This window comes from Furipterus horrens, unplaced genomic scaffold (assembly GCF_987537825.1).
Source record: "Furipterus horrens unplaced genomic scaffold, mFurHor1.1.pri manual_scaffold_4, whole genome shotgun sequence".
Classification (NCBI taxonomy): domain Eukaryota; kingdom Metazoa; phylum Chordata; class Mammalia; order Chiroptera; family Furipteridae; genus Furipterus; species Furipterus horrens.
This window is the reverse complement of record NW_028327174.1, coordinates 146,776,003-146,799,145: the sequence shown is the minus strand read 5'-3', so window position 1 is coordinate 146,799,145 and position 23,143 is coordinate 146,776,003. Positions and strand designations below refer to the sequence as shown.

Sequence of the window (23,143 nt, the reverse complement as noted above, 5' to 3'; positions counted from 1 at the left end):
TCAAAACCCATAGAACTGTATGCCACAAAGAATGGATTTACTGTATATTAATTTTAAAATCAACCAGGAGGTGCCCTGGTGGGCAGGGATTGAGAGCTGGGGGGAAGAGATGGAATGCAGACTGTGACAAATTGATTTAACTGTCTTACAAACATATCACATAACTAGACTAAGGAGATGGGGAAAGAGCTGTCCTAGGTAATTTTAGAAAATAATGTTTTGACTACATATTGTAAGGCAAAGCATAGCCTATAGTAACAGCACTTTCTTGTTCTGAATGAAAAAGAAAAATCATTAGAAAAAAAAAAGGTCATTTCGATAACAAATATTTTTATTTGCTCTTTTTTGGTTAAATTGTCCAACCATCTCATAATAAGCTATTTTTAAAATTTGAAAGGTTTTGTAAAAACCTTGTACTGGTGTTATTTTAACCACTATCGTTTTTTATTTTCCTTTTTGTGTGTGGGGGGGGTGGGGTGGGGGGGTGGTGAAGAATACTAGGCACTTTGAGAATGACAGGCTTTCTGAAAGTGCACAAGTGGACAGAGATCGCTGCATGGATCCAGAAAAATGAACATATACAAAGCCAAAGGCCAACTTAATTGAAAAGGCAGCAGTCAGAGGTAGTCCCAAGAGGGAACAATCACTTTATTTAATTAGATTGCTGATCTTCCAGCTGATATGTACCTTATTCTATTGTATTAGGTCTTTCATGTTAATAAAACTTCAATATATAAAACAGTATTGATTCTTTAGTATGAGAAGAATCTCAGAATATGTAAACACACTTCTAGAAATTTGTCTGTGTGTCCTTTTTTTCTCTCTAAACAGGATGTGAGAGGATTAAAAATTAAAGACTTAAAACAAAGCCTCACAACTGTTCCTGTATCACTAATAGTCCAGTGCCACAACCCCAAGCTCATACAAACATTTGATACAAACTTTGGTGTCTGGCTTGTTCTGGAACTCAGTTCCCATCTTGCTCATCTAAAATTGTCATCCACTGCCACATGATGGAAGAATAGTGGTGAAAATTACTAAGGACCTGTGAGGTCCACAGTGACTCAGTCACAACCTTTGTATCAGTTAATCTATCAAAATGCTACAGGCCAGCGTACCCTCATGAATGTACTACTGGCCATAATGATAAAGGCTTGGCCCTATGTTTACAGCATAAGGAAATATGAGTAGATCAGATAAGAATTGAGCCACAAATGTAAAGAGATGGTCTACATTATCTGCTTTTCCTTTTCCATTCATTTCTTTGTTTGTACCCATGGAAATCTATCACTTCAGCAGAGGGTTACTGTGCCTGTTTCTCTGCTCATAGAAAAAACATCCCCAAAAACAGTCCAACATCACTAATAAACTTCTATATATTCCTTAGGATCTCAGCTCACTTGTTACTTCCAGGAAACCTGACCTCCCAACTGGGTCACTTCTCCCCATTGTAGGCTCTGTACCAGGTCCTCTCCTTTTAAGCTTTTACATTTGTTCCATATATTTCCATTGCTGTTCCTAGAAAGTGCCAGGCAAGCTCCCGCCCTGGGGTCTTTGAACTGGCTGTTCTCACTGCCTAAAAGACTCCCCTACCCCCATGATTAACTTCCAACCTCTTTCAAATCTCCTTAAATGCCAGCTTCTAAAGAAAACCTATACCTTGAACTTACCAATCAACTTTCCAATTGAATCCCCTCCTCTGGTCTTTTACCCAATAACACTTTTGAACACATAATGTACTGTTTATAATTTGTGTTATTTATTGTGTTTAGTATTCTATTTCATAATGTTGAACCCTTAGAATGTGACTGTTATGGTGCAAGATGTTTTTGTTTTGTTTTGTTCTGTTTTGTGATGTATTCCAAAAGCCCAGAATAAGAAGAACATCTCTGGAATAAATGAATTTCTTAAGGTCCATATATGCAAAACATTTGAGAAGGAAAAAGGGAGGGTGCCCAGACTTCAAGGACCTGAACATCTGTGAATTAGAATATGAGAGCCAAAAGATCTCTGGAAGAAAATAGCCTTGTGTAAATTTAAGACAAAGAATTAGAAGGCATTGGAAACTAAGCACAGAAGAAACAGCAAATCCTGCACCCACATCTACCAATTATGAGCCCCCAATCATTCCCAGGTACCTCAGATACCTTATCACAGTTAATGCTCAAGAAACAAGTGCAGGATAAGGTTCATAATCTTGTTTTACAGATAAGCAACCTGAGGCTAAATTGTAAGCTAAGGGCCTGTGCCCTGCAGACTTCATCTTGTTCACTCACATCCCCAGCACCCAGCAAAATGCTGTCAAGTAGTAGGTGCAGAATATCTATTAGCTAAATTAAAATACATATGCTCTGAGAGGTTAACAAACTTACCAAAGACCACACCTCTAGTAAACAACAAAACAGAATTTGAACCCACATCTTTTTACTTAAAAGCCAATGCTCTTTCTACCACACTATATTTCTTCTGAATAAAATTATAAAATATATACAGACCTACAAAAACATGCAGCAGCATTATAGTTCAACTATAATTCACAGTCATTTTCCAGGACATCACAATACAACAGAGGGAAATATATAAATAGCTATTTCTGCTGAGTGTCACCCAAATAATGAAGCAACAACCATGCTTCATTTGATATTAAGAATTGATAGGTAAATTCTCGAGTACATTCCATCAACATAGAGAAAGCAAAAAGTTTTAGCACCAAATCTTTAGTCTTCATATAATTAGGAAGTCATTTTCACAGAACTATTTTATAACCCAGACAGGACCTATGAGTAAAATCCCAGCTGCTCACTTGGGCAGTGCCCTTCTGAGCACCAGCCTTTGAAATGTTAATTCACTGGCTGAACAACTGTTCAGCTGGTCTTTAGTCTTAAACATTCTGAGGCTTCACTTTGGGTAGCCAGAGCAGCCCTGGAGAGAAAAAGTCAGCAACCAAGTTGACTTCATTCCAGGAAATGAATGAAATCAGGAAAGAGAGGGAGCCTCTAGCCCCAGCTTCAGGCTATGAGGGGCCACAGGAGGCCCTTAACCCTGGCATTGTTAGAACATACAAAACTGGGAAGACAAGGATTTAAATGAATAATTTATCATCCCAAATTCCTATTCACCAGATCTATATAATTGCAGTTAAAGTACTTTAAATGTGTCCTTCTCCTTTATATTTCAGTGTGAGAGATAGCAGGTAATGAAATCCATTCTCTAATTCACTTTCCACAAACAGAATTAGCCCAAAAGTTTGCTGCTGGTGCTTTGTTAAAACTTCTGCTATTGTGAAACCACAGAAAGTGCTGGAAGCTGCAGGGATTGAGAAATTTTAATTCATTTCAATTCTACAAATTTCTACTGAGACCCTACACGGACAGGGAAAACATGCGGTCCCAGAACAGATCCATGCCAAAGATGTTTTTCCTTTATCTTCAGTATTGTCATCGCTTAACAATTTTTATCAGTAATTCAAGCCAATGTGTAAAAACTCAGGATGTTTCAAATATAAATCTGGATTTCAAGGTTCTCTAGGAAATCCAGAAGACCCTGGACATGCATGCATTTCCAAGTGGCCAGACAAGGCTGGGTGGTTGCTTCCTTCATGAGATTCAGCACAAGATTTTTTAAGAGCTGAACTGGCCTGCTTCAATAATCAATTTTACTTGACTGGTCACTGTAGGCATTACTTTTGCTACCTCTGCCTGTATTCAAGGCCCAATATTCAGAGAGAGGAAAGGAGAGAGGAACTCAGATGAGTAAAGACACTTTCCCTCAGCATGGGAAATGAGAACATTAGTCAACTACTAAAAGTAATGTATGGCATCTATGGAAACTGTTAGGAGAGAGATAAAACCACAATAAAGTGCATTAGGTGTACTGACAGAGGAGAAATGGGGTGGAAGAGAAATACTCAAAGAAGCATGCATGCCTCTCTAGCTGTTCTCTCTATGGCTCATCCAGTACTTACCAATTCAATATGTCACAAAATTCTGCAAGTTTGTAACCCTTTTGAATAAATTTTGAACCTGGCACCTCTCTATCCTAGAAGTACAACCACAATTCTGATACTCATGACCCCCATCCTGCTGAGTTTACGGCAATCTCTCAGTCTTGAATTCATCCTTCAAACAATGGTCAGTGGTCTATTGAAAATGCAAGCTAGACCAACCACATCACTTCCCAGTTTGAAAGTTTTTATTGCTTCCCTTATAAGTCGCTAAGATTGGGTTGTGGTTGAGAATGAAATAAGGAACATTTAAAAAATTACCCATGCTTGGTCCTCACCTTCATATATTTTGATTTAATGGGTCACTGTGGGGCCTAGACAGCTATATTTTATCCCCAGGTGATCCCTAAGTATCATCAGGATGAGAACCACTGATCTACCAGGCAAGCTCTGAGCTCCTTAGCTTTGCCTTTATGCCTTCTGGTATGTTTTCTGTCTCCACCCTACCTGTTAAAATTCCCTCCAAATTCCAACAACAAGTTGCTACTGGCAACACCTTGTACATGCTGTCTATCATTGCATGCACTTGCCTGTACTGCAATTATCTTTTATTGCCTTCCCCACTATCCCGAGAACAGTGAGGTGGCTCCGTCTTCCTATCTCCAAGTGCCTGAGTCATAGTAGGCACTAAGTAAGAGTGGCCAAAGACCTTGTTACAGGGTGGAAAAAGGAGGTCAGCCCTAAAATTTGGGGAATAGGGACTCAGTGGAGCACAACCATTTTCCTGAGAGATACTTAGTTTCTTAATATGTAACTAGCTATGGCCATTTCATGCGTCAAGGAGATGAGAGGGGCTTTCACCATAGAATGGTGATGAAAAGCTTACGGGGCCCGCATAAAATTCTACAAGTAGCCACCTCTGGTCACCATACCCATTATGACACAGCCTGTGGTCAGGGATTTAAAAACTAAGGCAGTAGCCATTGAACGGGGAGAGAGAGAGAGAGAGAAACACCTGGGTTGAAAGAGAGCAGAAGCACCTCACCAGCTTGCCATAAGGTCAGGTGGGTAAGAAACTGCCACACAGTTCTGGATTAAGCGCTGAAAAACACCGCGACACAGGTAAAACCTCCCCAATCAGGCATGGATGAGTGAAAGCTGCCGGTAAAGCTGAGCTGTGTCTGGGAAATACAAAGCCATGGACTTCTATTTTCCCAGAGGGAAACAATACCTCTGATTTTTCCGTTCTAAAACTAGCCTGGTTTGGCAGGGGGAGGCGGAATTAGGTGTTTGTGGGTGTTTTAAAGAAAGGAAGATTTCACAGCAGGAATCCTCCATTAATCTAAATCTGTGTGACTTTTAAATAAACAATTCTTTTCCTTTTCACCAAACTCTGGTACTGGAAGTTATCCTTTTTGGCGGCAGGCAATTGAGTCCCTCGTAACTGAACAGCCTGGGGTTCTATTACAATCTCACAAAAGATGAACCTGGAAGAGTAGGTAAAACGTGGAATGGTAAAGTTGTATGGTCAGAAAGGGAGACGGGCCAATACTCACCAAGCAAGAAAAAGAAAGTGCTTTTGAGCTAAATAGAATGTTGGTGAGTGTGAGTAATGTGTGAAAAATTCTTTTAAGCCACAAAGCAGAGCCTACTGGCCTGAGTAAACACATCAAAGGGAAGTGAGCCAATTTACTCCCTGCCCAATGGTGGTGTCAGATCCATTTGTTAAAATGCATTCTTTTAGAAAAAACAGATCCCAGAATACCAGCAATTGTTTTATTACAATTATCATAATACCCTTCCTGTTTTCATCTCTCACGCCAAATCAGAGCAATTAAAATGCAAAACGAATTATGCATTTTGCAATTGCTAAATGATCCTTTTATATTCCTTTGCTGATGTAGTTTTGATTATTTCAGAAACAATAGTTAGTGTTCCACAGCAGTTTCTGACGCTTACTCCAAATGATTCATGCAGTGGAGCTCATTCTTTCCCTTGAGATTTTGCTCCATAGTTGAATAGACTTAACCATTAGTCATTTTCCTTCATATTCAGCCAAGATCTTTGTTTAATCTAATTAGTCCTATGTCTTCATACAACTCCAAACAACCTCCATGCTTAGCAGAATATAGTTATACCCTTCATACATTTTCAGAAACATGTGCCTTCTACTAGCTGCCAGGACAAACTGGTGATAGTCGGTCCTTGAAATTTTCCCATGTGAGCCAGAGATTCCAGTTGCAACCAATTGCAAACCATGCCCTCTCCATGCCCCATTAAGAGTTTTCAATTTGCTGACATCTTGCATCACGTGTTGTTTCTTAGCATTGCTGCTGGATTAATGGTGTTTCCTTGTTAGAGGTTTATTTGCTTTTGATTTTTAAGCACTGAGATGGTCCATAGGACATCTGTACCAGAAGTACCTCAATGTGATCAAATGCACCATGACATTGCTGCTCTTGCTTGCCTTTATGAAACCAATATCAGGCTTCGATACCCATGATTACAAACTTGTTTCTTTACAGAACCTTATTGCAACATTCCCAGCAAATGTAACACCTTTCAGCACTTTTTTTTCGCTATATTTAAGATGTTCATAACTCCAAATATGAGGTTCACAGAGCAACAAAAACTATCCCATAGCTGATAAATTATTCATTTTTAAGAGTTTGCTGTTTGAAGTGGCACTAACAGCCAAGTACCTGAAGCTGCCCCAAAAGACATAAAATGCAGTAATATGCAAAGCTTTTTCTGCATAAATTGTAAAGGTTAAATGCTATTAAATATCTCTGTTTATCAAGAGATGTGCTCCTTGAACTTATTTATTCTAATTAATCTGCTCCTAAAAAACATTACTAACAAAGTGAAGTGTTAAAAAGAGGCTAACCAAATGCATCTCCTTCACTTAACTAATCTTACTAGGTTAAAACAAAGTCCTCTGCTAATAAATGTTCTTCACTTTCTACTGCCTGCTGAGAACTTGTGAGTCAGGTCAAAAGCAGGTCATCAAGCCGTGAACCTCAGACCAAATCTAGATAAAGGTAGTGTTGAACAGTTGTGACAGAGATTGTAGGGACCACAAAACTAAAGATGTTTATTTACAATGTGGTCCTTTATAAAAAGATGTATGCTAACCTCTGCTCAAAAGACATGCAAATGTTTAAAGGTTTCAGAATTTTAGCACCAGGCCTTTATTTATTTTTTAAATAATTTACTTGTTTATTTATTTGTAGAGAGAGGGTTAAGGAGAAAGAGAGGGAGAGAAACATCACTGTGCGGTTGCCTCTCACTCGCGCCCCCAACTGAGGACCTGACGTGCAACCTAGTCATGTGCCCTGACTGGGAATCGAACCAGTGACACTTGGCTTGCAGGCCGACGCTCAATCCACTGAGGCACAGCAGCCAGGGCAGCATCAGACCTTTAAATGCTTGTTGTCTAGAACATCATCTATGCTACAATTACAGAGGGAGAGTTATAATACAGCAACTTCAGGTCCAAGGTTGCTCCTCAAGCTCATAGGTACTTCATTTGACTAGCAATAATTAGCATGTGTTTCAGTTATTTATTGCTGTGTTTCAAACCGCCTCAAAATTGGTTTAGGGCAAAGATGTCTTTGAACAGAATTCTGCCACTCAGGCTTCAGCTGGGCCGTTCTTCTCATCGTACTTGAAGTCACTCACGTGACTTGTATTCATCGCATGGAGGCTGGGTAGCCAAGATGGGTTTGCTCACATATCTGGCTCTTCAACTGACAGGGCTCCAATACATGTGGGCTCCCTGGGCATTTTTTTCTGCCACGGGGTCCCTCCAGCAGGCTGGCTAGGCATCATCTTTCCATAATGACTGAAGGTGGCACAGAACGGAAGTGGAAGCTCCCCCACTTCTGAGCATGGGGCCCCAGGCCGGCGTAGCATCGCTTCTGCAGCATTCTATAGGGAAAAGCACATAGAGGGACTGGCCCTCATTCAAGGGGAGGGGAATCCGACTCCACCCTGAGAGAAACTGTGAAATACTTCAGCCATGAATTCCAGTCCGCCACGTCCTGCACATCATGACTCTGCGATACAATCTGAGGCCAGATGTTACTGCTAACAATTTAGAATCAAACTGACAAGCAAGAGCAACAAAGGAGCCCAGTGAAAAATGAAAATTATTTTATAGTAAAACACTACTTGCAGAGACACTATAAAATGTAAAATTTTCCAGATCGATAGAATACCCTTTTTTTATTGACATGGGAAAAAAAGCCTTTCTAAAAGCCACTCAGTGTTTCCCTGTTTCTTAAACAGCACGCGACCCGCAGCCAGGGCTCTGCACCCGCCTTCCGACCGTCGCTGAGGTCCCCAGACGGCCTCCGTGCCCGCTGCGCACATGTTGGCTGCTGGGCCTTTCTGTGCATCTTGTGCCTGTTCCTGTCTCCTCTCCGGGCAGGAGTCCCGGGGGCTAAACTCTAGGTCTTTCTCTGTCACTTATTACCTTTTTGCGCCAGGCAGGTCACCTGTTCTCACCCTTGGTTTCCTTTGTTTGAAAAGTGGTGATAATAAAATATATGCTACTACATTATTCAGGAAGAAATTAGATTACAGGTATGAAGTGGTTCAGTAATTTTACAAGGGGAAGGTGGTATCACTTCATTACAATCAGATAAAATTGCTAAAATAAGATAAAATAAAATCAAACTAATAACTTAATTAAATTAATATAGAATAAATAGCTAAAATAACAATGGCTTACATTAATGCAGCACTCTACTGTCTGTGACAGTTCTAAGCACCTACTAGTAGTTAATATTTAATCTTCACTGCAACCCACGCCATACGCGAGACAAAATGGAGGCATGAAGAAATCAAATAATCTGTGTCTGGTTTTACAGACATTAACCAGAGCTACGATTTTTCCTGCCCAATTTGCACGGCTGATTTCAACAATTTGTGAAAGGTCTGTTGTATTTCTGACAAAATTTCCCCCTTCTAAGACCCATAGAAATCAAGGGTCTGTATGTACCTCTCCTAACCTCTGCCTAATACTCTGCTCCCGAGTTTATATGCCATCAGTGGCTCTCACCCAGTGTCACAGGACCTAGCTCATCCCATCCCACCCCTGCTCTTCTCACTTGCTCTGTTCCAGTCTGTTAAGCACACTGGGCTCTGTCTTACCTTAAGTCCTTTGCAAAGCACTGCTCCATCTGCCCAGGTTCTCCGAAGTGCCCCTGTTTCATGGCTGGCCCCCACCCCATTACTCAGCTTCCGTGTTCCATCTCACTCAGCGATACCTTCCTTGATACAACAGAAGGAGTGCCCCATCTCTCCCTTTGTGCCCTCCATGACCCTCACAGCACATAGCCCCGTCTTATTATCTTTTCAGCATTTATAACTATCTAGAGTCATACTGCTCACTCACCTTTTGTCCATCACCTTGTCTTGTGGAACCTCTCCTCCCTCCTGCCTTCACCCACAGCCCCACTCCAACTAGAATGTAAACTCTGTGATAACAGGAATCAGGATCTGGCTTCTTTGGGGCATAGAGTAGGTATTTACTGAATGAAATACTACTTTTAAACTAAATTTAACTTTACTTTTAAAAGAAACATAAAGACATTAGAGGGGTTTCCTTTATGTCAACCTGAACTCACTAGAGTGTAAATACAGGGATAGGCAAAAGTAGGTTTACAATTGTATGTGAAATTGTTTTTTCTTATTTTACTATTTCTTAATTATTGTATTATTTTCCATATGAACAACTGTACACTTGCTTTTGCCCAACACTGTATATGAAGGACCTTTTTGGTGATAAACAAATAAAAGCAATGTATTATTGTCTCATTCCTTTATAAGCATCTTAAACATTTAATGATAACAACAAACAACTAAGAAAGAAAAAAACCTACTGTGCATTTAGTTTTATAGGTTGGTTATGCTTTCTGTATTTTGAACTAAAAAGCAATGTATTGTGTGCTGTTTTTTTTAATTGAAGATGTAAGTACTTAGTATAATGTCACATTTAATAAGTGCAGTATAAAATATCTGTCACAATACTGTTGTGATAGTGTAAAACCCATTACAAATTGTAGAGTAAATTTAAAATTTTTTTCAGACATCAAATCTTGAAATAGTAAGGTATTAAACTTCACTCATAATTTTAAACTGATTCTAGATTCCATGTTTTCATTATAGATATTAATATGAGTTTAAGTTTAGAGAAAAATTATTGAACTCAACAACCAAAAAGTGGGGTTGTAAGCATAAGCTGTGATATAATTTAAAGGATAAAAATAATGCCATGTCATGTCCAAGAAAATAGACTAATTATATGGTATTGTAGTACTGAATAAGCATGAGTTACCTTTTTGGCTTGGATTTAACTTTTTTTTAAATTGTTTATTCTTATTACAGTTATCCCAATTTTTACCCTTTGCCCCCCTCAACTCATATTCCGAATTATAGCAATCTCTCGGAGGCTCTAGTTTTAGGAGAATGTACCTTCATGAAAGTCAACTAGAATTATTTCTTAAGTGTCAAAGCAGTCTGGCCTCCTTCCCCTCAGCCACTCTGGTCCCCTGTTCCCTTTCTTCATAATATCCAAGTAGCCTCTTAACAGATCTCAAGGCCAATCTGGCTGGCTAGGCCTCCAAAGCATTTCTCTACCCTGAAGCCACACTGTTGTTTTTTTTAATGCAAATCACTTTTTGTCCTTCCCCTAGCTGTTCCTAGAATAAAAGCCAAGACTTGGAACCAAGATCTATGATGCTTGCAGTAGCCTGAGTCTTCCTTCTTGTCTAGCCTTATTTGGATTCTCTCTCCTCCTCATTGTCTTGGGATCCAGTCACATCTATTCTTTCAGTCCCCAGAGAACAATGGGTTATCCCCATCTTGGGCACATGAGCAAGCTCTTTTGGTTGCAGTCAACTTCCATTCATCCATCAGATAACCCGCTCAAAAGTCATCCTTGAGAGTTATACATGAGATCAAATTAAAAATTATACACATCTTTTAAAAAATGAGTAGAATAGATATAAAATCTGGTCAAACCTATAGTTGATTTCCTGATTTTGATACTGTATTGTCATTATCTAATATACTATTATTGGGGAGACTGGGTGAAGGGTATATAGAAATTTCTATAACAGTTTTTTTCTTCTTTTAAGTCTAAAATTATTTCAAAGTAAAAAAAGAAAAAAAATCACTCCTTCAAAAAGCTTTTTATGGTCTTTCTGAACAGAGGAGGCACTTAGCTCCCTATAGTTTCTTCCTTTATAACACTTACCATAGTTAGAATGCATAAGATTTTGAGACTAACTCTAAATATTTGTCTATCCCACTGGAGTTGAAGCCCTTTAGGTACAGGTTTCACATCTCTTCATCCCACCAATGTATCCCTAGTAGATAACTCAATGCTTGGCACAAATTGAGTCCAATAAAGTTATTAAAGGCACTATTAAATACATGCATGAGCCAATCAGTCAATGTCCTTTGGAAGCACAAATGTAATAAAGATACATATTTACATTCTTAAAAGATACTGTTCAAATTATGAAATTAATGGAATAATAAATGTCAACAAAGATCTAAACATGGATGCCTCTAATCTGGAAATGATGCAAGCTAATAAGAAAAAGCATAATAGCAACTAAGATTTAGTGAACATTTAAGTCCTATTATTCAATATGCTTTCAAGCAGTTTTTTATTTAATCTTTATAATAACCATATCAAGTACATGTTTGTTTGGTTATTTTTTCAATCTGCATTTTACAGATCAGAGGCGCATAGAAATGTTCAACTTACCCATGTTAAGAATGCATAGCCCTGGCTGGTGTGGCTCAGTGAATTAAGCTCCAGCCTGCAAACCAAAGGGCTGCCAGTTCGATTCCCAGTCAGGGCACATGCCTGGGTTGCAGACCAGGTCCCCGGTTGGGGGTGTGCAAGAGGCAACCACACATTGATGTTTCTCCCCCTCTCTTTCTCCCTCCCTTTCGCTCTCTCTAAAAATAAAAAATAAAAATAAAAAAAGAATATATAGCAGAGGCAGAATTTGAATACCGATACTCTAGCTCCTGAGTCTATATTTTAAGGACCATTTCCTGCCTGTAGATAAAATCTGTAAATACTCTTTGAGAGACTTCTGAAAAGAGAATATGAATTCTGAAGACAGAATACAAGGTGATACAAAACCGCACTTCTTTAAATCTTTATATCTCCATAATTTTGCACAAAACTTTTCATGCAAGCATGCATGCACGCGCATGCATGTATACACACCCACACACACACACTAGCTTGGTGACTGAATTAATGAAGCAAAAGCGAACTGAAGAAAAGAGAAAGGAAAAAATTATAGGTAAGGGAATGGGTTTCCACACAATCACTTTTCTCTCTGATTCTTCATTTCAAGATGGATGCTGTTTGAAAGTTTTCCGAATTAACTCAAGTAAGACAATATATGTAGAAGAGGGCAGCTCCCAAACAAATGAAGGTTATTTGAAATAAATCACGTAAATAGTAGCTAACTGAGGAAAATAAAAGACCCTAAGAATGTGAAGAAAAAGAAGTGATGAAGTCATAGAACAGATTAATCAGTTACAACAAGACTATCAGCAATCACACGAATTCACAAATATTTGAATATTATTCCATCCTTCAAGTTTAGGGCCCCATCACAGAAATCAGAGATAACAAATATGTCATACTTTGGATTAAAAAAGAAAAGCAAATCCTTCTACACTCAAAATGCCTTGAAGTATACACATTTGTTGATTTTGTGACATATTCTTAACCTTACGGGGTAGATACAGCTCTGCTGGGGGCAATTAATTCAGAAAGCCTCAGAAAACTCTGCAGTGGGGTTAGGGGATCAGCAAAATAGCTGGAATATTTTCCTCACTGTAGACAGCTGGATGCTCCTACTTTAGCTACTTTAAAATGAGGGAAAGAAAGGAGGAGGAAGCAAGGTTTTTATTTTTGCCACACCCCTGTAAATCCAGAGAAAAGGAAAACAAGGAAGGAATTGATAAGCATGGTAAATGAACTGGCTTTCTCCCTGCCCCCTCAATGCACATGTCTATTCTAACTGGCCTGAAGATACCAACACACTCTTCCTTTGAGGATTGCACATTCTAAAGGAAATCTAACCAGAATGGCTGGGTGAGGCAGCAATTCACCTTTTCCTTTTAAAATAGCTTTACTGAGCTATAATTCACACATTATATAGTCTATCCAATTAAAGTATGCAATTCAACAAGCATTTAGTGTGTTTATATTCAAGAGGACCATCACCCCAATTGAATTTTGGAACATTTTCATTATCCCAAGTGATTTACTTTTTAAAGGATGGTTTAATGGTTTGTGATAGAATAAATAAATAACCAAACACTCATAATCTAAGACCAAAACAAACAGACACATTTAATAATATATGAATACTCTCATTGTGAAATGGCCCCATCTGGTGAGAGGTATGCATTCTGATAACCTAAAAAAAGTTTCTTTCTATCCCTAACTTCCTTTTTGAAGGCTTATTTGACTTGGGCACTTTCTCAGAAGGTATCATTCAACCCTGCCCTTCAATCCAATCATTTTCCTTTTCCTTAAAAAAAAGTTTTGTTTTGTTTTTTCCCAGAATAATTTCTTACCACACTTACCTCCATCTCTAGCTTTCTGGACCACTGGCCCATATAATACTATATTAGTTTATAGTAAATATCCATACCTCCACCCTATGAGAAGCTTAAGCAAGAGCATTGCAAGAAGCAACAGAACAGAATGATGAGAACACTTTCCATTATCCATTAGACCAAGCTAAATTAATTTTAAAATGATAAGTCTAAGAAAGGAGTTTTTATAAAGCTTAACTGATATAGGTATGCTTCACAACTTCCCCTTCTAAGTTTCAGCTTTATTTCTGGACCAAGAGTTCATAAGAATCTCCCATGTTTAGACTTCATAGAGAAGCAAACTGGGACTTGAACATGCTGCAAAAAATCCTGGTTTATCAACCACTTAAATTTTGATAATTTGTAGGTCAAATGAAAGAATTTTAGCACAATATTTAACACAAGTGCTCACCAAAAACATTAGCTTGTTTTGAATAATGATATACTAACAGATAATATCTGTTAAACACCTACCATAATGTTACAGAAACAGGGGAGTCCAAAAATCCCCAGAGTTTGCAGCTGGGGGATGGGGAGAAGGAAGCAGCTTTCTAAAAGCTGCCTCCACATGCCTGAGGCTGGTGGCTAGTGTCTTTTTTACGTAAAATGGCTTTAATGCATCCAAAGCCTTAGGTAGATGGGAGTAGTCTTGAACCAGGCGAAGGTATGGAGAAAGCACACAGAGCCTGCGTGAGGTTCTGTGAATGGTCAGAACTGTTTGCAATGCCCACTGCATCAGAGGATGCAGTCAGGGTTATTTAAGCAGCTTCGGACATTTTAGCTCTCTCTCGCGCACACGTGCGCTCGCTCTCGCTCTCTTGTGTGCTCCCTCCACGTGGCTTGGTGAAGGGGCCTTCTCCATGTGGCTTGGAGAAGGGGTCCCCAGGCTGCTTTAAGAGGCTCTCGCCATGTGGTTTGCAGGAAGAAGGCAGTTTGCAAGGAAGCTGAGAATCCAGGCAGTTCTGCATTGAGAACTGGAGGGCACCACAGCACAGAAAGGACCTCCCCAATCAGAAGAGTGATTGACAGCTGCTGGTAAAGCTGAACTGTGTTTGGAAAGTAGGGAAAGGGTTTCTCTGACTTTTCTAAAGCTGGTCTGGTTTGGTAGGGGGGAGGCAAGAATATGTGTTTAAGGGTGTTTTAAAGAACATAAGACTTAACAACAGAAATCCGCAAATAACTAAATCTATATAATTGTTAAATAAACTATTCTTTTTCTTTTCACTAAACTCTGGTATTGAGAGTTATAATTTTGTCGGCGGGCAATCGGGCCCCTAACTAAAGAGCCCGTGGGTTTGTTTTCAATTGGAGCAGCCCAGGGGTTCTGTAACAATAAGACATCTGCTGATCTGTATTTTACATTAACTCATTTAATCCTGACAATACCAAGAGGAGATCCTGTACTAAATCATCATCATCATTACCAATATCACCATCATCCACATTTTAAAGATAGGGAAATTGAGTAAAAAATATGATGTATTATGCTCCAGAGTACAAAAATGACAGTCACTTTCTTAATCATTACCCTATGCAGCACATCAGGAAATACATAAGGGAAAAATGGTTATTTTACAACATAGATATCAGTCTATTTTCCAATGCCAAAGAAATAAAGACATTCCTTAAATATAGTGATTTCATACCAAAGGGGATAAAAAAAAATGCTTTCTGATGGGTGGAAATATAGTGAGTACATAGGGACTATAGGAAGAATTCTTTAACAATACAGAAGGAAAATGAGGGAGTGCTCACCATAGAAGATTTTAAAAATGGCAAAAGGCAACAAGGAAATGGATGAACAAGACTATCTGAGGAATTAAACTACCAAGAGTTATGTTTCTAATGAAGATCCAGTGAACACTCAGGCCCCATTATAGAGGCCAAAGTGTAAACTCAGGTCTAGAATGTAACATTAACTGGTGATTTCATTAAAGTGAAACCAGTCTGATGAAAAAAGGTGCTAACGGCAGCTTCTTGGCTTACATCTAGTTAAAGAGTAATGGTTGGTAAATAAACTAAAGCATTGCGTGAAATAAAATTAACAGAAATCATTATGAAAACTCAGCCAAAAGAAAAATGTTCACCCCAGGATTACACTAATATTTTATAACCTAATTCCTCATAAATTTGAATGCATACTAGTGCTGAATCGACCTCAATCAGACTACCACCTAAACTAGAAAACTGGTTGGCCTGGCATGAGGAAGAGCTACTCCAAGTGCTCAAACAGGAGTCACACTTAATCTTGCACGAGACTACAGCTCTACGATGTGTACATACTTTCGAGAAACAAGTAAAATCATTTTGAGCATTTAAGAAAGAGGAATGCAAAGAAACAGGATCATGCCCACATCTAGACTTAATAGTGGGGACCTGTAGGGCATTTTAAACTGGCAGTGGCAAAGACTATAACTTTCCGCTGAAGAAGTATTATCACAATTTTTCAACTTGGACTTGGATTTGAACCAAGGTTCCTAAGTGCTCTCCTACTTAATGCAACATCACACCTAACATTTTTCTAGGGCATTCCACAGGGCAGATTAGAATCCTAAATCCTTGGTTCTTGGGAATGAATCATTTTAAAAGGCAGTGAGTTGAACACATTAAGTTAACATTGTAAACTACAGTGCCTTCTTTCCATTCCCTAACCCTTCATAGTTAAGTTCTTTAAAAGAAATTATTCCATAGTTCTCAAATTGCTCTGAGAAGTTACTATTAAATTTTTAAATGTAACTCCTGATCACTTATAAAAATACAAAACACCTTTAGTTGAAAGGAAAAACAAATATGGATATATGTGCTAATGAATATAGAGAAATAAACCAGTGACGCAGGTAATGGAAGCCTGAGAAATATTATCTTTACATGATGGTGAAAAAAAAAAAGCTATTTTTCAGTGCTACAGATATCTTGATTTTTATCGTGTTTTAAGAGACGGGGATGGCACAATTTGATGAGTTACAATCCATATCCTATTTTAAACATTCTTAGTGAATAAAATGATCTCCAACTCTACCATGTGCTTTCATGTACCATGAATATCCTCTAGTAGATTACTAAGGGTTGTTTTTTCTTCTTTTAAAATGTGCACCCTCCCCTCTGAAAAAAAAGGCTCACTTTTTCTCTTTCACCAGGAATGCTCAGGTTAATTTAAACACGCTATTCAATAATGACAAATGAGCCTGTAAAAGGGAAAAATATACTAAATCAAGGCTGAGCAGACAGGGGCAAACCAAAGAAAATTAGTTGCAAAGAAGTCTGTCCCCACACTTTAGTTGCAATAGGAAGAGTGAGAGAGAATAAATTTTTTTCAGGTTACAGCTTGAGGTTGAAAGCTGATATCACATGAATATGTAACATAATAAATATTGTAATTTAACTAAAAATTGCTAATCATGCCTTTGTTGTTTCTTTTATAAGACTCTATGGTATAGGCAGTGTATGAAAGAGAAGGAGAGGGAGAGGGAGAAGGGAAGGAGCAGCAGAAGATGGAGTAGGTAATGAGCACCTGTAGTATAATTTTTTAAAACATAATTTTAAAAGTATTTATTCCTAAATGCTTGACATATGTCTGCCACTTCCACCAAAGAATTAAAAGAACAGGTACTCTATAAAAGAACATTTTTACTTAAGATAACTTCATGGATAAATAATTAGATCTAATAACTAAGAAAATCTCTCTCTAACAGCAATTTGATATTAAAGTGGGTTCCCAGGGTTTTCATATGCTTCCGCCAAAAATTAACAATTGTAAAACAACTTACTTTTTCACTCTAGCCAAAACAGAGACATAAAGCCATATGCCTGATTTCTTTAAACTAAATTTACATTTCAACTTTAAAATAGATTTTGACATAAAGAGCTTTAAAATAAGAAGAGCATCTTTCATTTGGGTCCTTTCCCAGTTAATTATTTGCTGGTATTATATGAAAAATTCTTTGGCTTTACTCTAAACCAACACTCCCAAGTGCTAAATGGGAAACTGTATACATTATTAACCAGAGAACGCTGTGCTTAAAAACATGCATGTTCCATATGTATCCTATTATTAACATTATTCTTTTCACTCCTGGAAAGCTGTCTTTGAAAACCAAGCTTCTCTTTAAACAAAGAATTTGGCTGCTATTGAGGAAATTCTTGTCCAAATGCAATTAATAGGTAGGGGCCAACATGACAGGATCCTTGTCTTAGAAACATCCTTAACATGAACCAAATTTAATATCACTGAAATAGCCAGTGGCGGGAAAAGTTAACAACTGCAGATGTTATACATTTTAATAGTGCCAGGGGACTCCCAGTGAGAATGGCCAACTCTCGTATGAGTTAAACCACTACCGGGGAACCAGACATGCTGTGAATACAAGTCACAGACGTGTCTTTTTCCAGGACTATCGCTTCCAAAAGGCCACAGGACAGATGGAAAAAGAAACATATGTAAACAAGGTAGACCTAATGATTCCCTAATTATGAAGGAGATTTGATCTCCTCATTAATTGGCAAGCCAACTGACCACACTCTCAGTTTCATAAATTGAGCCCAATAATCCAAACTTCAGTGTCTGTACTCAGCAGACTTCTCACACTTCCACACCCTTCACCCAGCCACAGAGTTGTCAGTTCTGCTTGATTTGTTTGAATGCTGTACTCGACGACAGCTGTCGGAAACAGTACAGAAGAACAGCTGCTATGACAGCTACAAGGGGCCTGGAAGTTTAATTGGGCTCAATGTGACATTGTGCGTCTTTCTAAACATAGAAATATGCACAAAACTAAAGAAATCTCTAATGGGTCTGAACAATATTTACTTATGGGCAACACCAACTGGTTAACCCCAGTTTGAGTTATATCACTGGTTTCAAAGTATCTTTGCCACCCGACTGGTAAGAACATAAAAAGAAAAAAGGAAAAAACAGTAGGAGCAGTTAGATGCACCAAAAGGGAATGGGGGGCATTAAGAGAGAGAGGAAATGGTAAGGAAGTCACATCAATAATCGCTTTCAAAGGCTGGCTGGTGGCCAAGGAGGGATCCCACAGTGTCTCAGGATTTACTTCCAAAGGAAACGTATTCAGCGGCCCTGAGCCTGGTGCCAACTGCAAACAAAACCACTCATTATGGTCACAGCCCCCTGGAGCAGGGGAGAATGGCTTACTCTCGGCATCCGCGCGGAGGAAGAAAGCGAGGAGCAGCAGCAGCGGCCTGGCGACCCGCACCATCCTGAGCCCAGCGGCGGCAGCACGCGCTGGCAGCTGGGAATCACTGCCTCTGACGCCGCAGCAAGTGTGTCCGATCTGAAATTTCAGCTGGGACGCTTTCAGAGCCTGTAAGGGGAGAGACAGAGAAAAGACAGGGTAGAAAACACAAAGGCAGCTTAGATTCCTCACTCTCTTCCCCTTGTTCCCTCACAACGACCATTGAGAGACACAATCCATTATAAATAGACAATAAATTGTAACCATGATGCCTTTGTGTTAGGAAGCAAATAACTGGGTTTGTACAATGGGGCAGCCCTAGCCTCTCCTGTTCCCATTTTCAGGCCATCCTAAAGCCAACCACCTTGACTTTCACTCTCTGCTTGTGCTACCTTTGGGGCAACATTCTATGAGAAGAAACTGTCACTTCTTATGAAACATAACGTGAGTACATCGGGTGGAAGAAAGCACACCAATGCTCTAAAAAAAAAAATTAAGAGAGGCTCCACTGTGCAGGATAAAGGTCTATCGTTGACAGAGTAATGGAAGCTGCTTTCTTGGCACCAGCTGAAATGACAGGGCTAATTCAACTTCTTCAGCTAAACAGTAGAGGTTAGAATTTTTTACACCAGCGCATTTGGCTTCTTCCCTGAAGACACATCAACGTTCAAGCCTAGTTTGGTTTCAATAAGTCAAAACAATAGTTAGCAGGAGCCACTTTGATTTAACTGGATTTTTATATTCCTTCTGGCAATCTTCTATGTAAAATCAATAAGCCACGAATTATTTTTAGAGAGCCCACTGCATGCAAGGCATCAAGATGCCACATGGCACAGTATTGGGAGGTACAAAAATAAGTCAAATTCTATCTTCTGCGACTTTTCACCTTAGTAGGGAAAATAAGACAGATACATCTGATGCCTAGTACAAGTTAATAAGTGTTTAGTGCTAGGAAGGAAAACCAAATAATGCCATCAAAAAGACAGGATCAAGAATGGTATCCTGAAAAAAGCAATGCCTTAAACTGGATCTTGATAGGTAGGATTTTACCAAGAAGAGAGAAAGGCATTTCAGGAATTCTGTGCAAAGGCAGGCAATGGGATAGGAACTTTGGAAAAAGGTGAGCTGTCCAGTCTGCCGAGAGCTGAGCTTCCCCAAATGTCAGTGTGCATCAGAACACTTGGAAAGCTTGTTGAAACAGACAGCTGGGCACTACCCCAGAGCTTGTGATTTAGGAGGTCTGTGGTCAGCTCCAAGAATTTGCATTTCTAACAAATTTCCAAGTGATGCTGATATAACTGGTCCAGAGACCACACAAAGTAACTGAGTTGGCATGATGGATCCATTAGAAAACCAAAAGAGGAGGAGGCAAAAGAAAACAGTTCTTAAAAACAAAAAAAGTCACAGACAGTCTGGGATACCAATCCAAGTCAACCAGTCTTTATTATGCAAACCACAAAGAGAGCTATTTAATGTTTCGGAGCCAAGGAACAACATGCAACTAGGCTTTGGTAAGATTAACTGGCAGCTGACTGGGGAATGATTTAGAGATTGCTATTAGGCCATAGCATGAGTCCCAGGTGAGAAGTAACACAGACCATGAGAGTGACGGTGGTTCTGGTGGGAATGGAAATAAAAGGGAAGCAGTAACTCGCTTCAAGCATTAACATGAAGTTTGACTCTTCAGGTGATAAGTAATTGTTTCTATAGAACCCTGAATAAATCTTGCACGGCATCTTATAGAGTAGGCTCGCAAGAGAGAGAGAGAGACAAAGGAAGAGCATTAAAATCTATTGCTTCCTCTATCATTATGAGAAGACCTTGAGAATGACAATCAGAATTTGTTTCCAAAATGAAACAGTGTATCTATAAGTTTTCCATATTGAAGTATTTAAAACGCGTACAAAATTTTTGACAGGAAATATTAGAGCTATCCAAAAATAAACTAATCCACTAAAATAACCCTTTTAAAAAGTATTGTAATGCAGATCTTACAGTGTCTTTTCTGAAACTGAGCTAGAGTATGAGAATACAATTTTTTAAAAGATATTATCTTTTTCATTTCTGTGCATGAGTGGTTTGAATGCAGGGAAGATGAAACTAAAAGGAAGAGGGGAATCATTCTCATTACCCTTCCATGAAATACTTTTTTTTCCCTTTTTTGTCGATTTGTAGGTGGCACGAAGAAGCATGTTGTACATTGAAACACATCTACTTGAAACCAAAGGCTAGCCAGCTACTCTAAACCAGCTATTTTTATTAATCCTACCTGGAAAACAACTAATCAAACAGTTCACGGCTATCAAATGTTAGACTCTCCAAACTTCACAGGAGAAGTGCTAAAGGAATCAGCTTTCTAGCCCCCCGCCCCCTTTCACTACTCCCATCCTCATGCCAGCATTTCTAATGACAGCCACGTCCAGGCGACATCAGTCCTGTCGGACTCAATTTGTGTCTGTGCAAGCGTATCAGAGCCAACTGCTCCATAATGACTCGGTGCGATCACAGAGATGGAGATGGATGAAATGCTCTCTCGGGGAAGAGGTGATTTTGCTTTTCCCACTACTCCACTGAAGTGGCATACGAAGACCAAATTCTTCCAAAGGAACCTACAACTGTTACCTCGGTCTTGGAGCAGTGACAGGATCTAAGAAATGACCTCACACACAGACATACAGATTTATGCATAAATGGGCGATCCCAAGCAAGATACAAGACAAAAGGAAATCAGAGGTGTGAAGATAAAAACCGATTCCAGATGTTCATTCCAGCCAAACCCCACTCTGTATATCTTGTTTATCACACAGATGCATTGCCAAAAGTGAAATACTGGCATGCATATCAGTAAGTTGGAATTTAACTTTTAGAACAAAAATGGGAAATGGATTTTTAAGGAATCATTTATAATAAAAATAATGAGGACAGTGAGTATTATAACTAATTTCCATGAGCCTTGAGAAAAGACTGCGAAGTACTCTCCATGAAAAGAGAAAGAAAGAGGGTTAGGTTAGGACATATTAAAGTTACCCTGGTTTCACTTACAACACAAATGGCCCACTCTTTGGTTTGGTTTTTATACGCCTTGCTTTTTGTGTCTTTCATTAACTGGAACGTGCACATAAAACGGAACCTTTAGATGAGCTTAAAATAAATTTTAAAATATTTAAAATTCTCTAGTTTCTCACTGCTCGCAGTACAAAGCTCTTAAGACATAATAACCTTCTTGATTTCTAATGAGCTGAATACCTATTTTGGCATTCCTGTACATGCGTGGTTAGAGAAGCAAATGGTTCAGAGGACCAGTGTATGCAATATAGTTTGAAATAGAACAACAAAACTACACCTGCCTAAAAGCCTGAACCCATCATTGCTTCAGTGGTCACAGAAGCTGACACCTACCCAGCTCTTTATCTTCAACTGAACAGTGAAATCCTTTCCTGTAATGAGTATGTTCATATTCAAACTAATATAGATTTTTCCCACTTTCTCTTTTGTTGGCATGAGTTTCTGTTGATTGTGTTAAAAAGGGAGAAAAAAGGAAAAATGGAGCTTTTCTCTTTTTAAAAAATATCCTAAGAGTCCCTTAGAAAAATCAGTGATTATAGGGTTCACATAGGAAATGACAAAATGAGTGTGGAGCATCTTGTCATACCAAGAAGCAAGAAAGCTTTCAGGTTCTGCTAGGCTGAACCGAAACAAGGGCAGAGGTGATGAGGCTCCCACCAAATGCAGAAAAATATGAGTGGCAAAAGGAGAAAAACTGCAATATACTGAAACACAGCCTATTGAATCCAAGAGATCATAGTTTTAAAAATAATTTTAAACAACTTCACTGGTTGCCCTAGGAAGAAATTAAGGAATCAAATTATTATTTTGAAAAAAGGGAGAGAAAGGGAAGGAAATAAGCATTAAAAAAAAAAAAAAAGCCATAAGAATATGTAAAATAAAAATTACTGCTGTCATTTTAGAAAGTTAGTTATCATTGTTTTCTTTAAACATTTTCTTTCTTTCTGCTGTATAACAACCCCATACTCTGTATTCTAGACAGAAACAATGCTAGCATAATAATATTTAACCTAAGCACCTATGCATTAAGTTGGGGAGGATGGTGTAGTAAGGAGGAAGTACCAAAATGTTGTGGCTTCTTTTTATCAACAAGAACAGATTTTCAATCATTTAAGGAAAGCAACCATTTGTACACAAAATATGCTAGCAGGGCTGCTGTGGCGGAGGCCAGAAGGGTGGAGGGGCCTGAGGTTTGTAGCAGGCCTGGTGGAGGCTTCTGAAGGTGCCCTGTGAATTTTCTGTATCCTCAGCACACAGCTACAGCTAAAGAACACACACACACACAATGAGGAAA

The 23,143-nt window shown here is 38.9% G+C and overlaps 1 protein-coding gene across 1 annotated transcript in view; it reads right to left on the bottom strand.

Moving 5' to 3' along the window:
- The window catches only part of PTPRD (protein tyrosine phosphatase receptor type D), a 520,035-nt gene that overhangs the window by 389,400 nt on the left and 107,492 nt on the right, over positions 1-23,143 (bottom strand). The window contains exon 2 of the mRNA XM_090274103.1: positions 18,744-18,912. Coding sequence (XP_090130229.1) covers positions 18,744-18,807 — 64 coding nt within the window. The 5' untranslated portion in view covers positions 18,808-18,912. The remainder of the gene's footprint in view (positions 1-18,743; positions 18,913-23,143) is intronic.